This window comes from Lycium ferocissimum, chromosome 2 (assembly GCF_029784015.1).
Source record: "Lycium ferocissimum isolate CSIRO_LF1 chromosome 2, AGI_CSIRO_Lferr_CH_V1, whole genome shotgun sequence".
NCBI lineage: Eukaryota > Viridiplantae > Streptophyta > Magnoliopsida > Solanales > Solanaceae > Lycium > Lycium ferocissimum.
The window spans coordinates 43886327-43899794 of record NC_081343.1 but is presented as its reverse complement, the minus strand read 5'-3'; the positions used below and the strand labels follow the sequence as shown (position 1 = coordinate 43899794).

Here is a 13468-nt window from a genome sequence, read left to right as displayed (position 1 = left end):
GAATTACATGAATTAGCAATGCACACATGGATTTAAATATTTAAAGATAAAATGTCCTTCTACTTCATAGATAACAATATCTTCATTATTCACCACGTAGACAACCTAGCTCTGCATTGTAATCATCCCAAAACTTACTTACGGAGATTATATAATTATTCTTTTAATTAGTAAATGAAACTTAAACTCCTAAACAAACTTATATTCATCTGTGAACTCTTTTAAGGTAAAAAAGAATGCCGCTATTCTAAGTAAATTGCAATGAAAGCAGAATTTATTTTAAGAAATGTATGTCAAATAAAAAAAATCTAAAAGGTAGAATTTAGGCAAAAACTATCAATTACGTTTAAGCAGAGCTTTAACATGAACGTGGCTTATGTTACCAAACATCTCAGAAAATATATTTCTGAATCTCCCCAAATGTGGCAATGCAATTCCAAACCTTGTAAACGTACACCTAAACATGACCAAAAATGTGGTCGATTGATCTAACCCTCCATATAAACTAATGTACAAAAAAAAAATTTAACCTAAATGTCTAAAAAAATTTCGACTTTAAAGAAAAGTACAATTGAACTACCTTCTCTCTTTCCCTATCGAGAAATACAATAGTAATTCTTAATACAACACCAATGCGATAACGTTTCCTTAACTATTTATTCAACAATCTAATAAAAATCACTAAATACATCAAAGCTTAATTTACCATGTAAACTAAGCTGAATTCGAAATCTCATCAAAGGTAAATTTGGGTAACTCAAAAAAGTAAAGGATCAAAATCCAAAAACTTTGACAAATCAACCTCCTTTACAACATCAACTCCTCCATTCACAGGTACTAAGCTCTCCGAATAACTATAAGCTTGAAATGGTGCACGAAGCTCATGATTTTCAATAATCTCAAAATCTCCTTTAGTAACATCATATAAAAATAACTTTGTCTCACCTTTTGTATAAACATATTCTCCATTTTCATCATAACACATTTCTTTCCTCTCTTGTGCAACTAATGCCTTAGAATTCTCCCAAAATCCAGCTTCTAATAAAAACCCTTCAATAGGTTCAACTTTAAGTATTCTAGTCCAAGTCCTTAATTCCTTATTTAACACCCATATATCAAATCCATTATTCAACCATATATCAACTTTTTCAAGATTTGTAGAATAAATCAAAGCCAAAGATTCATTTAAATTGAAAAGTCTCAATGTTGTTGCTTCCCTAATTAGGTCAACCACAATGCCATGATGTTCAATAGGTGGCAAGATAAAAGTCAACTCCTCACTAGTCATTTCCAAAGAAACAACAACACTACACATTTCTTCGTTTCTAACTTCAACTCCTACCCAATAGGCAACACCTTTTACTACAATCATTCCGGGTGCCATTGGTTTCCAAAATGGACGTATCACTTGTAAAATACGTCCATCACTTGCTATTTTTCTCCAAGAATTCGTGCTTAGCATGTAAACTTCAACCTCGTACTTCCTCCTTGACGTAGCAACGTTCAGAAGTCGAACAATCATGTAGTCATCGTTTCCTGGGTGATAACCAAACCCTAAGTCTGTTACAGTGAGTTTACCTAGGCTTGAGACATTTGGGGATTTCGGAATTGGCTTGAATGTTTTAATGGCTGGATTCCATATAACAATCGCGACGCCATTATGGTTAATTAAATTCAAGCAGACTAAGCCATTGGCAGAGCCCACAATTCTTGTCTTTTCGGAAGTCACACCAAATGGCACATCGAAATGTAGAGGTGGTGGAATAACATGGCGAGGTTTTGTTAGAGACTTAGTTAAACGTACCGTGACTTCAAGAGTTTTATGATGGCGACCCATAATTAGGAGATCAGGTGGCTTTTCTTGTGTAGTTTTTGCGTGTTGTTTGGAGATAAAATTAGGATTCTTGATTAATGAACAAAAGGGTTTAGATACAGATGTAAAACGTGACAAAGATTTTACTGGAAGTCTCAAAAGAATGTCGATGACAATGTCCCCTGGAAGAAAGGGACAAAACATCGTTTCTTGACCAAATTGGTCCGAATTCATGATTATGATTAGACAAAACAAAGAAAAATTGGAGTTTTAAAGCTAAATCATTTGTAATAACAATATGGGAAAGATGAAAGAGATGTTTATTATGTTATGCATGTTCAAGATAAATCACTGTTTGGTCTATGTTAATTTCTTGAACTCGTGGGGCATACCATAATCTCAAAGCCAAGTAATTAGGATGTTTATATCCATTAACCTTTAATAATTCTTTGGTTAGTGTCTCTTGACCTTGTGCGGCATTCAATAGTATTAGGAAGTTGCTGAATTTTTGCATCATTCATCCTATTTAATGGTTAACATTAAGCTTAAAAATTAAAAAGTAGTTGAGATTATCTAGTGACTAATACAGGATCAGAAGATAAGGAGATTTTGTGGCTGAAATTAGGGAAGGAATTAGGATTAAGGGAATTTATAATAGCAGTTTTCTTCGCTGCGTTATGATTTTACTCCAGTTTCAGTTTCTATGATATTTTACTTTGTGTATTTAACCTTCAGATGCATAAAAATTACCTGCTATTAAATATTTTTATCCTACTGGTGTCAATATCAATTGTTGGCTAAGTCATTTAGAAGTTTTATATATATATATATATATATATATATATATATATATATATATATATATATATATATATATATATGATGCTTGCGCGTTATTTCAGGTCAATCTCGATCATAGTAAAAATATTAGATAATATTTGTTTTGTTATCGTTACGGAGATATTATGAAATACTTGGTAGATTAAACCCTGAGAAGCTGCTTCCTATTGTGACTTCCTGCTATCTAATATGATTAATACCTCAATTCATACATAACTTGTTTTATTAAGTAACATTTTCTTAGGCTTATTTGAGTTGGCAATAGCTATTGGAGTAACACTTTTAGCATTAGTCCAGAAAGACGATAAGACATATGATTCCTATAATAATGCTAAATAAAAGAAAAATAATTATATAGTTCTCGATGGGTTAGTCCAGAAAGGCTATAGGACACAAAAGAATTAGTTGCACTATTTAAAGCCAAAGCTAGTCCAAAATATATTGATTTTGAAATGTAAAACCTATTGTATTATCTAAACTTTTAAGGGATAATTTCAGAAACCTCTCCTTAAGTTTCGCTTCATAATACTAGCTTGCTTTGTGGTTTACGATATTAGGTTTATCTACCTTAATTTGATTTATTTGTAACAATTCCTTTATCCTATTATTATTAAGGAATAATTTTGGAGATCTCTCTTTAGGTTTCGCTTTATAATACTAAGCTCTCTTGTGATTTGTGATATTACGTTTTTTAAAGTTATTTGTTATTAAGAAATAATTTTAGAGACCTCCCCTCAGATTTCACTTCGTAAGATTAACCCCCTTGTGGTTTATGATATTATGTTAATCTCCCTTATTTTGATTTAATAATCTTTTAATCTATTTATTATTAATGTAAAATAATTATAATTTGACTAAATTACTCTTTATTTTATGAGTACCTTCTCTAGCAAATTCACCGGAAAAAAATTATCCCAACTCGGCAAATTCTGGTTCCATTCCAGCGTTCTTCTCCCCGTGAAACGATTGGGATACCTTTTTACTATTTTTCATGTTTGATCTACTGTCACATTCTTATCTTCTGCAATTAAATTTATTTCTTTCCTTGCGTTTTTCTATGCATCAAACAATGATCGTAATGGAAAAGAACTGTAAAGCCTAATTGTTATTTGGCCAACAAGGCAGAATATATCTCAACCTCGTCAGTAAGAATTTGCAGAACCTAAAACTTCAAAGACTGCGTTAACATTGGAGTTAGAGATGTAAGCAGACTCTTCATCCGTTGTATTATGTCTTTAATAAGATAGAAACTGCAGTTGGTTATTAATATTATTTATATCTTTAATAACTCAACATAAAACCAATCCATTACTCAGTCTTATTTATTTGTGTATCTTTTGTTTAGATTTCAAGATGATAACAACGTTAGCTCTGTTCTTAATAGTATAGAGATTTAGGATTATGGTTTTAAAATTGTAGTCAAATAACAATTCTTTATTGGAAATCAAAGCCCAAGATATCTAGTAAAATCCTAATATAATTACATTGGTTTTAAGATTTTAATTTTTTGGTTGAGTTCGAAGTCCTAGATATTAGGAAAAAGTTAATATCACAATTTTATCCAATATGATATATTACTTCTAGAGAAAATTTTAACTTAAAAGGGTATAAAAGTTGTTCAATATTTGATGGATATTTTGATCGACCAACATTTATATTCATGCTTTTAAAATAACTAGTCTCTACGAACGTGCAGTTGCACGTTATTCCTATTCAATCTAAATTATAGAAAAAATATTAGATAATATTATTTGTTATTGTAAATATTTATTTTATAAGTTACAAAAAACTTACTAATAGTATAGGTTGTATCTAATTAATATTCTTTGAAATTGATGTTCTGGGTATTTATTTTTTTCTTTTTTTTCCCCATATAGAAAACATGTTACGACTAAGATAATCCAATATTAGATATTAAGTGACCATATTTTTATTTATTATCATTTACAGATATAAAAGTGTTGAAAATTGCTATTAAACGAAATTAATCAAATTAAATTGGGAGTACAATTCATAGAAGAAAAAAAAAAAGGAGATCAAATTGGTAGTGAGTTAGTAGTAATAGACGTACAATAAGAGATATGATTAGTAACTTTAGTAGTAATAAACGTTCCATTAGGTAGCTCAATAAAAATAGGATTCGTAACGTTAGTGGTAATAGGATAATAGTTCAATAAGAAATAGGATTAGAGCTCATTAAAGGGTATAAAAGTCATTTAATATTTGAAGGATATTTTGGTCAACCAACATTTATATTCATGCTTTTAAAATAGTAAGATAGATAGATATATATGAGTTCATCACAAAGTAAAATACTTTTACGGAAGACAACTCAAGAAAAGTCCAGATATCATACATTCGAGAGGGATCCCAATGAGGAGCAATATTACTGTGTGACTCAATATTATTGCAACAAACAATTTATGATTCTGTTCCATTTTTGCATCATGTGTTAGAAGTCCCCAATCGGAAGTGGGATGTAAATTCGATCTCCTTACACTGTCGTGGAAAATAGTCACCTCATGAGTTAGGGTTGAGTTAAGACTTAAGTTCCATTTCTTCACATCATGTGGTGTTATTCCATCAATGTTCTTCTTCTTTTTTTCATTCTTTGAATCATATTGTATGCTGTTGTATTTTCTTCTTACTAGTACTGGTTGAATGAAACTTGTTCGATGTCCCTCAAAGCTAAATAGAACAAAAAAGGAAAACAAAGAAAAAAAATTAACATTTAAAATGTAAGAAGAAACAAAAGGCCGGGAAAAGGGCTGAACAAACCAAGAGTTTTTCAAATGCTCCGGCGCCAATGAAAACATCGACATTAGGCAGTGATAAAAGTTTAGTGGTATGTTTTTGGATTGTTTTGTGATTTTCTACTCGAGTTAACTATTGTAGGGCAGATTACTCTTGCTCCCTGTCATATGGACGTTATGAAGGCTATAACTGCTGGTAGTACCATTTTCTTTGCTTTTAATTCTGACCTTTGGATGTTATAACTATTGCTATTAAAAAAGTCATTAACTACTGCTGAAATAAATGTTTAGTTTGTACGACGGGACACTTCTTCAGTACCATTAGGCAGGGTCATTCTTTTTTCCCTTCCGTTTAGAGTCATGCTTTACTAACTAGATTGTTGGTCGATGGGATTGACAATATACAATTGAGTTTGGTTTGCGACAAATGAGATCAGTACATTTCCTGATTTCTGGTTTGTGTTTTGTTTCCTGAAACACAAAACAATTGATTTTCTAAACGCAAAAAAAGATTGTTTCCTTGTCAATATTGCCTTTAAACAAGCATTACTTCTCACTTAATAATTTCTTTCATAGAAAATCAGAAGCATATCATTACAGTCGACAAAATTCCCTTTACAAGCAAAAGGTAGAAAAATATATTCAAATTCTGGTTTCCTTTTTCTTTAACCAATGAAACTACGTATTTCTAGAGAGTATTTGAAATTAATAAGAAAGATCTCTGAGATTTTTCCAGCTTTAATTAACCATCTTTTTAACACACACTACATTCATTCGAAACCATGGAACATTGTCATAAACAATTTACAATCACATCAAGGCATTCACTTGATGGAAGAATGAACACAAGGCCGGTTAAAATGACCAATGTTTCAATAATAACCAAACCTGTGTCACAAAAAGCAATGACGACAACAACACCTACAACATTGATGTATGTTGTAGTACCCTACCTGAGATCCATATAAATGAAGTCCACTTACATAGAACTACGACCCCTTTTCCTTTGATGTATCAGTAGTAGTAGCAGCAGGCTCAGACTCTGGAAGGTCAGGGCATGGGATAAGTCTCTCAACAGGGATCTTCATGACATCACGACGTACACCAATATCAGAAACATACCGGCTGATACAGTAAACACCATAACCCACAACCGCCAGACCAGAAACGCCTGTAGTTAGAAAGCGCAGTGGTGATGAAACAATAGCTGTTGTGGCAGCTAAAAAGGATGACGCCTGCCCACTCCGGCCTACACTGATATTTGTAAAGACTAGCAAACCGGTCTTGCAGTAGATTGCAAAATCCTCACAGTTGTTCTTGAATATGTTGTAAGCCCCAAAACCGTTCTGAAGGAGGAATTTAGCACGGTGAAGGACGTGCTCCGGTGGATCAGAAGGGGCAAGAGTGCATGTTCCTCCTCGAGTTTTAGCAATAAAAAGAGCTGGGGAGACACCATACTGAAAAAGATAGAGTTCACCCCCAGAAAGAAAACATTCCAGGCATGATGAGATAACACCTTCGGTCCTTGATTGATCACCGCATCTAGGACATGGGGAGTCAGAGGGATGTGAAGGAGATGAGCTGAATATGAAACGGTCTAAAACTGTTCCAGTTCCAATCTCTTGACCTGCAGCTCGAGTAAAATGGATAACCATACCATCGCCAACATATATACCTGAAAGGTTCAGAGCATAGGTCAGATTGGATTCTAAAATTGTCCAAATTCTTAATTATTGTTTTAACTATTTTTTCTGAAAATTAAACTTGCCACGTCATTAAACCTCACGGGAAAATATAAAACCCAGTGAAGATGACTATCGAAGCTAATTAGGTGAAATATAGTGACTTTTGAAGACAAAAAAAGATAGATGACTTTGATGGCCAATTACTCAAGACTGAGTGACCATCTGAGCAATCAACTCTACAACAACGTTATGACAACATGCTAGGAAAGGAACAAAAATGCACATGCCACTCACACCTCTATAGCATCTTAGTCTCACCCACCCCCACCCCCACCCCCAGGAACTATAGTTGCTTTGGATCTTTTTGTCTCATAACAATTTTCTGAGCATCTGACTTGTCATGCTTGGTGCAAATATTTCCTTCTCTTTCAATATTTTTACAACTATTAATGCAATGATTTCCTAACAGTTATCAGTAATACAAGTCAACATTATCTGAAATTTTGACAACTTATCACCTGAGACCAAATGCATAGACCATTAGACCTTATGTGATGTTTAGCAATCCAAATTGTCAAAGTTGTACAAATTGGACATATTTAGGTGATTTTGTCAAAACCAAAGAGGCTTCATAAAATATTCAAAACCAGACGCTAGTCTTTAGCTGCTTGTCCTTACAAGAAGTTGAGATCCTCGGGACTAAAGTCATCCTTATGTATATTTATCCAAAACTAAAAGCAAGTCTTCTTCTTCAACCCACTAGACTGACGCTAAGCAATATAACCTCTTAAAGCAATCTTTTCAACTTGAGGTAAGGTGAGTCCACAACACAATGCAGGTGTCGGAGACTGGATGCTAACATAGAATGCTAAGTTCATTATTTAAAAAAAAAATAAAAAATAATAAACCAACAGAATCCCCCTGCCATAATTTATTGACATAAAATGGATTTCCTCAAAGACCATAATACTTAACAAAAAGAAGACTACCCAATATAACTTCTCGTCTTTTTCCCCCTCATCCGGTTCACAATAATTTAATACACAATGATGACTGAATTGTCAAATATAAAGTTCCATAAAGGCTTAAGAGTCAAACCCAAATGAGAACACACACACATAAACTCTTAAGTCCTAAATTGGTCATATTCAACTCAGGTATTCCACTAAATGAGTTTTGAAGTATATCAAAGCTCATAACAGCCATAATTAGCAAATCTAGAAATAAAGTCACTTCTTATCCAGCTGATATTCCTGCTAATTGCCAAGTCAAACTGTCTCGTTTAATCAGCTCCACAATATACTTTCTGAATATCGCCAACCAAATATTGAAGCTATATCTCCCATGAAAGACACAAACTTTAATCAACATTCAATCCAACAGGTAAACTCCAAGATTCTAATAAGATACAAAAAAGTTCCTTCCCATTCTATTAACTTCACTAACGAATCTATAATTTATCAAAATTACTCAATTATCATAAAAATTGAAATTTGACCCAAAAACTTGTGGCACCCTTTCCTTTTTAATCCGTCCCAAAAGAATGTCGTATATCTATAATTAGAAACAATTTAACTTTCAAATTCCTCTTTTACCCTTAAAATAAAATGATTTACAACAACATACCCAGTATAATCCCACAAGGTGGGGTCTGGGAGGGTAGAGTGTACGCAGACCTTACCCCTACCTTGGGAGGTAGGGAGGCTTTTTCCGATCGACCCTCGGCTCAAGTAAAATGAAATGATTCAAAGCCACACAAATATTTAAAATTTGTTTTAGATCACAAATTTCAAAAGTCTTCTTTTCTTTCTTAAACTTTGTGTCGAGTCAAACGGTGCACACATAAATTGGGACGGAGGGAATATAAAGATCAAAACGTAGATAAGAACAGAAATTAGAAACTTGGAGTAAAACAAAAGGATTTCATTTTAATCAAACATTAAATCCAATTGGTAAACTCCAAGATTCCAATAACCCAATTTCACATTTCCTAAACGACACAAAGAAAATGTATCCTTCCTATTAGATTAGCTTTCCTAACGAATCTGATACTTATCATAATTACTCAACAACGTATCCAGTGTAATCCCAGAAGTGGGGTGCGGGAGGGTAGGATGTACGCAGACTTTACCTCTACCTTTTTTTTGTGTAGAGAGGTTATTTCCGATAGACCCTCGACTCAACAGCAACAACATACCCAGTGTGGTCCCACAAGTGGGGTCTGATGAGGGTAGGATGTACGCAAAGACCCTCGGCTCAACAACAACAACAACATCAACATACCCAGTGTGGTCTCACAAGTGGGGTCTGGTAAGGGCAGGATGTAAGCAGACCATACCTTTTATGGCGGAGCTAGGAATTTGGCGAAGGGTGTGCAAATTTTCTTCTTACTTGTGTTACGGGTGTGCAAAATTAAATATATACTCATTGTAACTAATATTGAACCTATGTACACCGCGTACTTTTCCACGAAGGGTGTGCACCTGACCACCCTTTGCCGAGGTGGCTCCGCCCAGGCCTTTGTGGGGCAGAGAGGCTGTTTCCGATACACCTCGGGCTCAAAAGAACATATATTAGCAGCACATTTAAAAGGAACAAAAAAAACATAATCAAATCGAAATTTGAACCCACTTGTATAAAAGGTAGAAATGTAGCTAAATAAATACAAATAGAAATCAAAGGGTATTCCAGTCATGTACTAAAAAAAAAAAAAAAAAAAAGGGGAAATTATGACCGTGATGAGCGTAGAGGTAAGCGTTTCTCCAAGAATAGATGTGATCACCAGGCTTGAGATCGTCCTTAGGGATCTTATTTGATAGGATTCCGCCCATCTCCGGCACCGACCACCGCCCTGATTCCGCCATCACTGGATGTGATCTGATGCTTTGCTTAGTTTCTACGAATTAGATTTGCTTCTTTTGTCTAATATTGTTCCAACTTGGAATAGGAGACTACTTAATTATTTGTGGTGGGCCTCTTTCGTATCCAAGCCCTTTACTCACTCCCCCCTTCTCTTTTGGTTTATTCAACACTACGCTTCCATCTATTTTATTTTATTTTATTAGCATAGAGTCCTAAAACGGGGAAGATTTTTGACGGACATTAGTTAACTTCTTTCTACCTAAAAAGGGAATTTAAAAAAATAACCTCTTTTCTTTTTTCCCCAATGTTCGGTATCTAAGTTGAAGGCATTTATAACGACTATGTTAGGAATTTTCCCAAAAAAATTAACGAATACATTCAAATACCGAATACAAAATAAAATTCAAAATTCGATTGTATACACTTCAAATTTACCGTATTCATTTTGCTCCTTAGAAATACATACATTTTTTGAAAGGGTGTTTTCAAATCAAGACGAAATACGACGGAAAAGCCACCGGCAAATACCTTTTTCGAATTCAACACCTATCTTCGAATTTTTCCAATCAATAAATAGAGGTTGCATTAAGAATCGAGAGTCGTTCACAATTTAATAACGGACTCATCAAAACCTTAGCACCAAAAAGTTAAACAAAATCAATGGAGATATGGGTAAATTCGGGTTCCATGGAAGAGAGAGATATTGGTTTTAGCTAACTCAATTGATATACAATCTTTAAGTTATGAGGTGTAATTAATTAAAGTATAGCTACTAAAGACATCTTAAAATTTCAAAATCTTTATTTTGTCATGTCATTTTTATAAGACCATAATAATATAAGGTTAAGTTTATAAATAGTCTTTTTTTTTTTAATTACTATCGTTATTAAACTTTTTTATATTTTTATAAGGAAATATTCTTTTTTTTTTTAATTCATCGATTAAACTTTTTATAGTATCACAAAAGTTATCTATATTTTAAATCAAAAAGTCACTCGACTCGACCTAAATATTACAGAGAGTCATCGGGTAGAAAATAAAAGAGTTATTTTTTATGATACTTAGACAAATCTGGATGATTTTTTTGTTATCAAAAACGTCATATAGTGACTTTTTGTGATACTTAGACAAAGTTCTGTGATTTTTTGTTACAAAAATTAGTTTGCTGACTTTATGTGATACTTTTGTAAAGTTATTTTTTTTTTTTTTTGGTTACAAGAATTGATTTAGTGAATTATGTGTAATAAAATAAAAGTTGAATGATCATCCATAAAATTATGTAATGATAATATATAAAGTTAATTTTTTTTTTTAACAATATAAGAAGCTTAAAATTAAAACTTTTCTAATATGAAAAACTCTTAATTTTTATAGAGCCAACTAAAAATGAAAGAGTCATTAAAGCAGATGGAGCATTATATTTTATTGAAGATATTGTATCAGAAATAATTAACCAATTGCTATTAACCTTTTTCTTGTAAGTTTAGAAAACAATTAATTATGCTTTTCTTTATAGAAAGATAGCGCACAATTTAAGCTCGTTGCAATTGTACAAACAAAAAGAATATAATATAGGAGTATATTGTTTTTCAAATGCGAAAACAAGGAATAAGTATTTATAGGTGTAAAAGTAAATAATATTTTAAATATTTGGGCTTGTGTATTTATTTTCTTGAAAGAAATTAATATGAAGATTGAAACTTGTTTAGCAATGGATAAAACTCGTAAATAATCATCTTTGAACCCATAACGTCACAAATCAAAATAAAAAATGTGTGTATTGTTGAAATTAGCATTCAATTATTATTCTCGTCTTTAAAAGTTATGCAATTATAAACTTAGTAGCAGAACTTCAATCTTCACGCATTTCTCCTTCTTTTTCTTCCTCATCCTCCTCTTCCTTCTCCATACAGACTCGCAAGATCAAATCATCCGGCCAAAGACAAAACAACTAGGACAAGGAAAAAACAAAAGACAATGATGTTATTTCTAAGATTGATGTAGTTTTTTTACTTTAGATATCATTATTTTGCTCTAATTACCGAATTCTTTTGAAAAGTTGATTTTAATACAAGTTCTTTCATTAAATTGTATATTTAATACTTCAAATAACTTGCCAAATTGATGATAGTAGCGTGGGTTACTATCCGGATCGACATGTGTGCTTTTGTGATATTAAGTTTCAAATTGAGGGTGTTGTTGTCATTTCATAAATAATTTCATATACCAATACATATGTGGCTCTTATTCGTGTATCCACCGCATACTCATCTTTATTGACTCTCCTGAGTTCTGCTCCTCTTTTCAATTATAAAAGCTCAAATATGATCTCGTATTTTAGTTCTAGAAAAAAAAAACTTATCAAAAAAGAAAAGTTTTGCCGGAAAATATTGCATAAGGGGTTATCTTTCCTATTCAATACGTGGAGGGGGTATTGTTTTCAACCTTAAGGGCCTGTTTGGAAAGCCACCCAGGTAATTGAAATTGGGTGTAATTGAGTGTAATCACACAGTTTGATCTGTTTGTTTGACCAAATAATTACATAGTTATGTGGGAATTGGTGTAATTACACTGCTCCTCTTTGTGAACTTTTTGTCCTTCATTAAAGGGAAAAGTATTAAACTTGACAATATAGGTAAAATTGCCGCGCGCCAACCTCGGGGGGTCTGTGGCCCCTGGACTTATTTTTGTATTATTTATGCTTTGACCGGTGACACTGACTAGCAAGTAAAAGCTACTCTCTTCGCCGGTAAGAGAAGATAAAAACTATATAGACCGGTGTATATTTGCCACGTAGCGCGTCAAATAACGTTTTAGTTCCCCAATCCAATATCAAATCCCCACAAACGGCTAGATCTTGTTCTATTCTTCCACGTTAAGTTCTTCCCCAAATTTTGTGGTAAATTTCTTCTCTTTTATGTTTCGATTCTTACCAAGATTGGATTCTTACAATTTCTTTCCCAATTTACGATTAAAAATTCGGGTTAGCTATGGAAGAAACAAGATTGGATTTGAATAAGCTTTGTATGGACAATGAAGATCAATGTTGAATGCGGAGGTGTAATGCGATCATGGTGTGTTGCTCATTTGAAGACTTCAGTCCCGACAACAATCCGGAAGAAGATATTGGTCTTGCCACTACTATGATTCGAAGAAGTGTAAATTTTTTTGATGGAGGGATCTTTCCAAAGTTGATGAAAGATCGAAATACATTATTCAAAGTTGGTGAACAAAATGAAGGAGATGCACGGAGAATTAGCTTCAAAAAGAGAAGAAAATTAAAGAGATGGAAAAAGGATGTGGAAGTTCCGAAATTGCCGAGATGTTGAAAGAGATTGAAATGGAAGAACAATCTGCCTCAAGTGATAAGAAAATGAAGGAGGTGGAAGAACAATCAAGTGTGATTAATGCTGGCGAAAATTGAAAATGCAAAAGAGATAAAATCGAAAAAAGGGGATCAACAACTTTTAGTCAATTTGATTTTACATTTTGTATCTTGTTTTGTTTTGCTAGTT

At 33.0% G+C, this 13468-nt stretch overlaps 2 protein-coding genes across 2 annotated transcripts; both read right to left on the bottom strand.

Moving 5' to 3' along the window:
- Nucleotides 1-273: 273 nt before the first annotated feature.
- Nucleotides 274-2191, bottom strand: LOC132048092 (F-box/kelch-repeat protein At3g23880-like). Its single transcript, XM_059439027.1, has one exon. It carries the CDS (start codon nucleotides 2045-2047, stop codon nucleotides 758-760), a length of 1290 nt encoding a protein of 429 aa, XP_059295010.1. The 5' UTR covers nucleotides 2048-2191; the 3' UTR covers nucleotides 274-757.
- Nucleotides 2192-6128: 3937 nt separating this feature from the next.
- On the bottom strand, nucleotides 6129-10099 carry LOC132038955 (protein LEAD-SENSITIVE 1). The gene is made up of 2 exons (XM_059429464.1): nucleotides 9826-10099; nucleotides 6129-7081 (listed from the first exon to the last, which is right to left on the bottom strand). The coding sequence occupies exons 1-2, from the start codon at nucleotides 9953-9955 to the stop codon at nucleotides 6396-6398; spliced, it is 816 nt and encodes a 271-aa protein (XP_059285447.1). The 5' UTR covers nucleotides 9956-10099; the 3' UTR covers nucleotides 6129-6395.
- Between the last annotated feature and the right edge of the window lie 3369 nt (nucleotides 10100-13468).

What these genes read in the sequence shown, in the direction of transcription:
- LOC132038955 (XM_059429464.1), bottom strand. Translation starts at nt 9,955, where the DNA reads ATGGCGGAATCAGGGCGGTGGTCGGTGCCGGAGATGGGCGGAATCCTA. An exon ending in TTACCTCTACGCTCATCACG is followed by an intron (nt 7,082 to 9,825) that starts GTCATAATTTCC and finishes TGAACCTTTCAG; the next exon opens with GTATATATGTTGGCGATGGT.
- LOC132048092 (XM_059439027.1), bottom strand. Translation starts at nt 2,047, where the DNA reads ATGAATTCGGACCAATTTGGTCAAGAAACGATGTTTTGTCCCTTTCTT.